The 9,327-nt window shown below is 52.1% G+C and overlaps 1 protein-coding gene across 2 annotated transcripts; it reads right to left on the bottom strand.

Moving 5' to 3' along the window:
- Positions 1-4,324: 4,324 nt before the first annotated feature.
- On the bottom strand, positions 4,325-8,384 carry LOC116892221 (glandular kallikrein-10). 2 transcript variants are annotated; one of them, XM_032893786.1, is made up of 5 exons: positions 8,317-8,384; positions 6,245-6,398; positions 5,124-5,410; positions 4,891-5,027; positions 4,325-4,526 (listed from the first exon to the last, which is right to left on the bottom strand). In XM_032893786.1, exons 1-5 carry the CDS (start codon positions 8,360-8,362, stop codon positions 4,371-4,373), a joined length of 780 nt encoding a protein of 259 aa, XP_032749677.1. In that variant the 5' UTR covers positions 8,363-8,384; the 3' UTR covers positions 4,325-4,370. The 2 variants fall into 2 exon arrangements, with proteins under 2 accessions (XP_032749677.1, XP_032749676.1); XM_032893785.1 differs by having other exon boundaries at positions 4,327-4,526; positions 5,124-5,419; positions 8,317-8,362.
- Positions 8,385-9,327: the final 943 nt, after the last annotated feature.

The following is a 9,327-nucleotide window of genomic DNA, read 5'->3' as shown; positions in this document are numbered from 1 at the left end:
CTGCCTCTGAGGGACATGGAGCTCCCAGACACACACAACTGGAACTCAGCCTCTTGGCTTCCAGATTTTCCTCCGAGGATATGGGACTCCTGGACATCATGTGACATTCCCATCTCAGTATTGATGAGATGGTGTCTCTCCAGTCTGCCCCTCAGGAGTCTCAGGGGACCCAATCTACACTCTCCTCACCCAAGCCTGACCTCAGCCTCTTCCTCTTCCAGAACCCACCCTTCCTGACCTTCCAGTCCCAACCAGGGTCCTCCACTCAGCCAAGCCCCATGACTCTAACCCTGCCTTTCTTCTCTACTGACAGCAGGATGCTGAAGACAATGTCAGGACCTGGACCTGCAGCGTTGGCTGCCAAGGAGATGAGGAATGTAGCTGACAGTATTTCATGACACACTGCTGAGGTGCCCTGCAGCTGGGAGAGGCCAGAGCAACACTGTGAGGAGACAGGAGTCTGCTCTGTCTCTTCCAGCCAGGCCCTCTCTCCTGTCCCTTCCCAGGCTGCCCTTCAAGAATGCTTGCCCAGCAGGCAACTTGGTAAGATGGCTTCTCTGGAGATCTGCTTTGCTTGCTGTCCTAGCAGTGAATGTACTGTGCCTCTTACAACCAACTTGCTTACTGCTTACGACAATAAATGAAAAGTCTGTGATTGTGGACCTGTTTTCAGCCTAGGCTAATAAAAATAACATGGCCATGGAAACAAAGACTGATTGTTCTTCCACAGGACCGCTATGTGTACTTAGGAGTATTGTTTTTATTTTAGGGTTTGGAGTGGGAGAGTTCATTCAGCATGGGTTGTTACAGAGAAGAAGAAATACTTAGCCTTTGAGACCTAGCTGCTGTTGCAGGTTTCAGACTGACACCTCTCGTTGAGCATCTAGACTATTTCAACTCTCATGGCAATGATCCCATTTGACCTGGATGTATGCATGTGTGCACTATCAGGTCCAAGAAGGCCAGGCTAGCCCGAATCCTGGTTAACTGAGGAGATGGCCAGTTGGGCTCCTCTGCGTCCTAGGCCTCTGTGCCTAAGTTGTTCTGGAAACTACACTGTTCTTTGCTCTAAAGGATGAGACAGGAAGCATGCATTCATGCACTCGTGAGTTCATTCATGCACTCATCCAGTCATGCATTCATCACCAGTCAGCTGGAGTTTGAGATAGGTGTACTGCGTCACAGGAGGCCAGTGGGAATGGGAAGAGTTGACCTGGTGTTGGAGATGAGCTGCAGACACTTCCACAGGGAACTGGTTGTAGATGAGAGGGGGGAATGGAAATGAGGATGAGGATGAAGGTTGGCAGTGAGAGCTTGGAGAGAAGACCAGGTCCCCAGAACTTTCTCCCTCCCCAGCTGACCTGCTGTGTTCCTGGGAGGAGGACTGAAAGTTGGTCCTACATGGCTGGTCCCTCGTCTTCATCTTCCTCGCAACTTTGTTGGTGTTCATAGTGGTGATGGTCAGATGGCCTATGTGTATTGTCCATTCACTGGCTTCATCAGCCTCTGGATTGACTGCAGGAGGCATAAGTGTGCCAATGTGGGCCAATTCACTGGTCAGTGTATACATAGACTGTGGGTCCTGATAATGGGTGCTAGAGGTGACTGTGGGGTGGGCCATGTGCCTCTCCCAGGAGTCTCTTTTGGGGGGTAGGTAAGGGCTCACAGTAGGGGCATTGCTGGTGGTGGAATGTAACTCTGTGAGTGGTACTAGGATTACTTTAGATATTCTACATAGTCATTTTGGTAATGTGAGTGGAGGTGATGCTTTTTCTTCCTTTGGGGGGTGGGATTGTGTTTGCTGAAGTTAGAACCCAGAGCCTTACACTCCACAGTGGCTCTACCACTGAGCCATGTCCTCAGAACAACCTCATTGGAGGATTCTAGGCAGGCGCTCTACCTCTGAGGTAAGCCCCAGACCCTCACTGGGGGATTCTAGACAGGTGCTGAGCTGTATTCCCATCCTCTGCCTTGTTTGGGACAGGGTCTCATGTAGCCCAGGCTGGCCTCCAGGCCACTGTGTAGCTGTGGCTAACCTTGAATTTCTGATCCTCCTTCCAAGGGCGGGGATCCCCTGAGTGTGCTACCACCTCAGTTCAGCACAGTGCTGAGGCTGGAGTGCAGGACTTCACACATGCTAGGCAAGCATTCCACCAATGAAGCCACAACCCCAGGCCCCCTGGACTGCTTATATTTTATATTGTGAGACAGATAAGGTCTAGGTGTCTCTAAACTGCTCAGGCAGGCCTTGAGATGGCTCTCCTCCCAGCCTCTGGAGTACTTAGGTTGATTCCTTATGGTGTAAGAGGAAGGCAAGAGGGAAAGAGAGAGAGATGGAGAGAGGTGAGGGGGTAACTGTAGTCATCTCTCTGACTCTCCTCCCCAGTTTACACTCACATGAGCAAGGGCTTCATATTTCTGGCCCTGGCACTATGCCTCATCCTCCTGCCCACCATGTTCCTCTCCTTCCTACCAGTCTGCTCCTGCCTGAACAAGATAGACTTCATTTTCAGTTTCCTCAGCATCTGCATTGGTAAGTGTTGGCAAGAACAGGGGTGACTGGAGATTTCCCCACCCAAGCCCAGAGCTGCCTCCTACCCAGAGGTGTGGCTAGATTTCCAATTCTGCTGCTCTGAGGGAGAGGGGTGTCTCTGTGTCATTCTAGGGGTTTCTCTGTAGCTCAGACTGGCTGTGGTCTCACTCTAGTCCATGCTGGCTTTGAATATGCCATTCTCTTGTCTCAGCATCATAAGTAGCTGGGATTAAAGTCTATGCCCACTTGGTCTGACTGATGGCTTTGTCTCCCATTTCCCTTTCCCTCTGAGTATGTATCCATTTGTCCTGTGTGTGTGTGTGTGTGTGTGTGTGTGTGTGTGTGTGTGTGTCCACTTGAAGCATGTCAGGGTGGTTGTCTCTATTTCTCTCCTTTTTGGTGTGTGGGGTGGTGTTCCTGTCTAGCCTTCTGTCCTTCTCTGGCCCCACCCCAGTGCAGGACTGTTGATTCTCCTCAGACTGAAGCTCCTTGTCTTCAACTGCAATAGGCTGCGCCCGAGGCCACAGGTATCCTACCAGCTGGCCTCTCCTGTGCTGGTGCACCAGAGCCTTGATGCTGTGGGCCAGTGAGGGCGGGGCCTCAGAGGGAAGGGCGGGGCCTGGGCAGGGCAGGGCAGGGACGGAGCCCAGGAAAGGGGGTCAAGCCTCCAGGAGTGAGTTGGGGCTTGGGGTGGGGCTCTGAGTTGAGTGCCAAAGGGGTCCCTTCCTACAGAGACTTTGTCCTTCCTCTACCAAGTGCGGATGTGGAGCTACAGTACGCCTTTCATGGAGCGGAGGCTCAGCTACTTCCATTGGGCCTCGCAACACCACTCCTTACACTTGCAGCAGCTGTCCATTTCGGCCAGAAGCTTGGAGCCCGCCCAGAAGCTGTCTACTGCAAGCAACTTTGTGAACTACCTCGAGCCTCCCCAACAGAGGGACGATATAACTTCTCAGGACACTGATGAGTCCCCGCAGCCTGATGCCTCTACCTCGGTCCCTGGGGCTCAGTTTCTATCAGACCTCCCTTGAGGTCCCATACTTCCCCTGAGAGCAGGTAGCACCCTGGGGACACAGGTGGCAAGCCCCACTCCCAGCTCTAGGACCCACTCCTTACTGCCTGAGTCTTGGCAGGGACCCTCCTCTGAAAGTCCTCCAATACTCTCAGCTGTGGCATTGTCTTTCTGAACAGACACTGGTTTGTGGTCCCAAGCAGTGGGAGCAATGTGGCCCTTTTCCCAAGCCCGGCACTGCTCTGCCCCACAGGGCATGCCCCTAAGCCACCCTTCATCTTTGGTCCAGCCCTACCAGAGACATACACCCCATGGGTTCCATGGGGATACTCTGTAGCCTAGCCTTGGGGGCAGTCCATACCCTTCTGTGGACAGACCCCTCCCCAGGAAGAAAAGGTTTAATTAATATAACATCCTCGTCTCCCTCCTGGCTTCCGCGACTCAATAAAACCAGGCCGGCAGACTAAGTTTTCATTGTCTGACTGCTTGTCATCTCTTCTGTTTCTGGTGTAGGTCAGGCCTAGCTGGAGAAGACCTTTCAGGTGTGTCTATCTTCACTAAACTTTGTGATCTGAACATATTCCTTGCCAGAGGAGACCACTGGGAAATCCCTGACTTGGTTTGAGCCTTTTGTCTGGTTTTCTCTCAAGGCCATCCCTTTAGCCAACCATACATGGACCACTATCCCTTGCCGATCTGCTTTGGGAGTCCTGACCTTAGCTGGGTGGACTCCCAGCTCCAGACTCCAGAAGGTGAGAGAGTGTCAGAACTTGAACACGTGTGCTGCATGGTGGGTTTTATTGAGACCAGGGGACAGTGTGACACTCAGGGGTTTTCCTTCATAACTTTTTTTATCCAGGAGGTGAACTTAATAAGTTTGGCATAGATTGCCGGTGTTTTGGGTTTACCGCATGGGATAGCGCCCCCCGATGTGATGCCTTGGAGCACACCATCACAGATGAGGGGGCCTCCTGAGTCACCCTGAAAGAAGGAGAGGGACATGAGTAAGGTAGGAATTGGGAGTTGGGTTCTACTTGACAACCTGGAACTGATTTTAGAAGGAGGAAGGCAGGGGGCGTCTAAGAGGCAGCTCTGGCCCGTAGGGGACAGAACCCTGCTCTTTGGAGGCCATCTCTTACAGGGAGTGAGGGGTGGACAGGCCAGTCCCTGAAGCCAAGTCAATGAGGAGGAATAGTACCAGCTGCAGGATCCTCCCCTCCCAGCTCTCATCACTTCCATAGGAAGGAAGCCAAGCATCTGCTTAGACAGGGTGTGGAAATGGGAATTGAGAACCTCAGTTCCTACTCTGATCCCTTCACCTCATTGCAGGGAGATGCTTTCTCACCTTGCAAGTGTCTTTGCGTCCATCCATCTCTCCTGCACACAGCATGAGATCTGTCACCTTCTGTTCGTAGGCTTCGATGCACTTCTCATTAGACAGTAGGTGGATGTTCACACACTGGAGATCATCAGGTAATTCCCCTGTGGATCAGGAGGCAAGAGGGTCATGAGCAGACCCCAGCCACATCCTGTCTGCATCTCCCTCACACTCAGCTGTGTTGCATGGCCCAGACTTACACTCAAGGGGTTTGGTGCTGCTCCAACCTGAGGCAAGGCAGGTGCTCCCCACCTTGGGCTCCTCCGTGGGCAGATCGATGACCTTCACACCATCTGTGATGTCAGCAGGCTTGCTGAGGTGGAGCAGCATCAGGTCATTGCTGTAGTCATCCCCAGGAAATAGGGTGTGGTTCTTCATGAAGAATGGGTTGTAGTCAGGGTGAGGGAAGCTTTGGTTGACAAACCGGTACTGCGCAAAGGGTTCATCTTTAAATAGGTTGTTTCGGCCCAACAAAACATGGTAATAGCTGAGGGCAGGGAAGGAGACAGAGTGAATGAGAAGAGGCAACCAGGGAGATTGGGCAGAGTACAGGGAAAGGGGAAAGAGGGAGAGAGGAAGGAAGAGTCGGACAGAAACACACAAACTCACACACACACATTTAGAGACAGAGAGTCAGAGACAGAGACAGAAGACAAGGGAAGAAGGGGCAGGGAGGAGGGGAGGGCCTGAGAGCTGCTCAGGTGCAGCTGGAACTGGGCTGAACTTCCCCAGGAGGTAAGGCCTGGCCCACAGCCCAAGGTCTGAGCTCCCCTTCCCTAACTCCCCTCCCCCACACCAGCATCCTGCTCTCCCTCTGTACTCAGTTACCTCACCCAGATCCAGCTCTGACCTGCCCTTCCCTGTGTCCTGTGAGTGAACAGAAGGTCCTAAAGGCCAAGGAGAGCGAGGAATTCCCTCACACCCTACATTCAGGGACACCCTACATTCAGGGACATGACTTTGTATCCTCAGGGACCTTTAGGCCTGTTCTCCAGTATTGTCAGTAGTAATAAAAGAGGACACATGAGACCCAGACCCAGACTGAGATGGGTTTAGACCCATGGAGGAGACACAGAGTGACAGATGGCCACAGAGACACTCAGATGTGAATACAGGCAGGAGACATGAACAATAACACAGAAAAGAAAGAACCAGGACTTGAACACAAGCCTGGAGAGAGGAGCAAAGAGACCCAGGAGGTCATGGACAGACCATGGGTCCAGCCCTGCTGGACCTCTTTAGACTTTGAGCCCATCCCACCCTCCTGCCATTCAGTACCACAGCCCGTCCTGGAGTCATTCCTGTCCCCTCCCTTACTCACTCGCTATAGCAGTGGGCAGCCGTGATCACCCAGCTGGGGTCTATCAGGACACCCCCGCAGAGGTATTCATTGATGATAGCCACTTGCCAGGGTTGGGAATTCTTCTCACATTTATATCCTCCAACAATCCGAGATTGGCCAGGAGGTGCAGCATCTGTAAGGAGCAAACGGGGGTGGGGGTATGGTTGGAACAGATACGTGTATGGTTGTAGTGTTGGGGGACACAGTTAGACAGGGTTGGGACATAGCTACAGTACGTGGGGAAGGGACTCCAGTATGGCTGATCCTCTGTAGGGAGATCAATGCTGTGGGGACAGAGATAACTCCTGAAGCAGAAATCACATTACGGGATGGCAGGCAATGGTGGGGGGGAGGATTCCAGCCCATTCTTAGTCCAATGAGAGTGAAATCAGAGGCCAAGAGGCTTTGGCATTTAAAGTCTCCAAGGCTTGAGAAGACATCAGGGCCTTGGTTGGGTTTGGGAATTCTGGAAAGAGTGAGGCCCCTGATAACTAGATTTGAGCAAATAAATGAATCCAGAATGGGACTTGGGGATGACTTGGGATTTCCTGGATTGGGCATGAAGTGGCCAGCTGGGATGGGAGAGAATGAGGGGTTTCCAGATCAAAGGGGCAGGGTCAAGGCTTAGGTGTGGGCTCCTGTTAGGGTCTGTGGTGGAGATGATACCTAAGAGGGTGGGGCTCCCTAAGAACATAGTTTGAGCCTGGACAAGCAATGGGAGAAGGAGACTCTGGGGGATGTGAGGGAATTGTCCTGTTTCCCAAGCAGTGGGCAGGGGCAAATGGTCAGGGTGTTGGTGAGGTTCAGGGTTCTCTGGGAGGCAGCCTCAAGACAGCACAGGGATGTAAAAAGAGTTCAACAAGTCAGACCACTGTGAGGCAGAGGGGAGGACCCAGTTGGTGTGGGGTGCTAGGGTTAGGTGTTGGGGTCCTGGGATGTCCTGCACAGAATGGGAACTAGAGCTGTGCAGTGGGGTTCCAGCGAGACAGGACAGGAGCTGGTGGGGCTGGAAACAACAAGGGGCCTGAGGCTGAGAGTGGGCAGCTCGGGAGGGAAGAGTGGGCCAAAGCACTGCGTTAGGAAACAGGGAAGCTTGGCAATTATTTCTCTGTAATCCCAGCACACACAAGGCTGAGGCAGGAGAGTTGCCACAGACCAGAGAAAAGCCTGAGTTACACCATGAGACACTAGCTCAGCGCTTATTCCCAAGAGCTGGGCAGATGGCTTCGTTTCTACAGTATTGGCTGTGCAAGCATTAGGACGTGAGCTGAACTCCCCAGAACCCAGGTAAGAGGTCAGGTGTGGCAGTGTGCCCCTGTAACAACAAAATGGAAGCAGTAGGAGTCCCCTGAGGCCTTCTGGACAGCCAATTTTGTCTAAATGGAAAATCCCCATTCAGTGACACCCTATCCAAGTGATCGATGAAGATCCTTGATGTCCCAACTGGAGTCTGACACCTGACACTTCCTCCCAAAACTAGACTTAACCAAAAAGCAATGGAGAAGGGACATGGGTCAACCCCCCACAGGAGAAAGGGTAGGGGGACATATCTGATGTCACAAGCCAATTTGGGAAGTGAAACTGTCAATAGAAACTGAGCAACTTGAGAAGATGGGAGACCAGTTGTCAGGATGTGGAGAACACAGCTGAAGGCTGACAGCTGCTGGACAGCCAAGGGTTCTAGTGTGGGATTTGGGCAAGCTCCTGACTCAGGGATTAGATTCTTAGGCTCTAGGGAAAACAACAAAATAGAGAGACAAGTGAGGTCCTAAGGTTCATTGGGGGTTGGAAAGATTCCTTGGACAGACTGGAGAAGCCCAGAGATGTTGAGGTGGCTAAGAAAGGAGAAAGTTCTGGAAAATGGGAGGGAACAGGTACCTGGCATGGGAGAGAGGACTGTGAGGGACTTGACAGTGTGCAGGGGGAGAGAGGGAGGAGCAGGTGTTGCTTAAGAATGTAGCTGGGGCCAGGGGAGAGGGAAGAGGAATGTTCCGGGCCAAAGGCAGCATGAGGGTCAGGTCTCTGGCCCCTCCAACTTCCCCCTGTCTCACCAATCCCTCCCAGAGACAGGGCGAGGAACAGGCTCAGGAACCACATGGTATCAGGTGTCCAGGAGAAGCAGGTGGTGATCTTGGAGCTGAGAAGTGTCCTTGGGGAGCCTTTAAATACTCCTCGTTCTCCCTCCAGCCCTGCCCCTGCCCTGTTGGCACCCAGATTCTGGCCAAGGCCCTGCCCTTGCTGATGGAGGTGGATTCCCTGCTCCCACCCTCATGGCTGGGGGAGGGGAGGGCCCTGTTGCACCTGCTGTCCAGTAGACCCTAGGTTACCCTGAATACCTCCCCCAGGGTGTGGGAGGGCCTGCTGCTCCTGGACCTATTCATGTTCTGGGTACTAAAGCCAGGTGCCAAGGTCAGGGGTGATAGTGAAGGGGTGTGATAGGCGGATACAGGAGCAAGTGACCCCCAACCCAAAGCTCTAAGGAAGATCCTGTACCTCAAGAAATCAGCCCTTAGAACAAATTCTTTGCACCAGTGACATCCACGAAGGCTGCAAGCTCCCCTCATAAATGTCGTTTTCTTTTTGTTGAGAAGGGCAAAAATCTTGCCGTCGTGGACTTGGCTTCTGGATCACTGATTTTATTGTTCCTGTTAGAAGTTTGAGAGCAGGGTATAATGCTACACTCCTATAATCCCAGCACTTTGAAGCCTGAGGCAGGAGGATCTCTATGATTTTAGGCCCTAATAATCTGTGATGTAGACCAACCTTGTCTACATAGTGAGTTTCTGGACAACTAGGGTTATATATAGAGCTGTCTCAAAACAAAGCAATAAAATGAAATAAGATAAATAGAAGTTATGGTGCACATTATCATGTCCTGATCTACTCTTTGGTTCTAGAATATGAGAATTCAGGTTATACCTGGGGAGTGTCACAAGCCCTGAACCATGTTGGAATCACAATGACGTTTTCTTGATTCGTAGGTAAGGGTACCCAAGGTCCCATCTTTCAAAGGCCCAAAGATCTGGACTAACTGCCTACCTTGTGGAAGATTTTCCCCACTG

This window comes from Rattus rattus, chromosome 2, assembly GCF_011064425.1.
Source record: "Rattus rattus isolate New Zealand chromosome 2, Rrattus_CSIRO_v1, whole genome shotgun sequence".
Lineage (NCBI taxonomy): Eukaryota > Metazoa > Chordata > Mammalia > Rodentia > Muridae > Rattus > Rattus rattus.
This window is presented reverse-complemented; position numbering and strand designations above follow the sequence as displayed.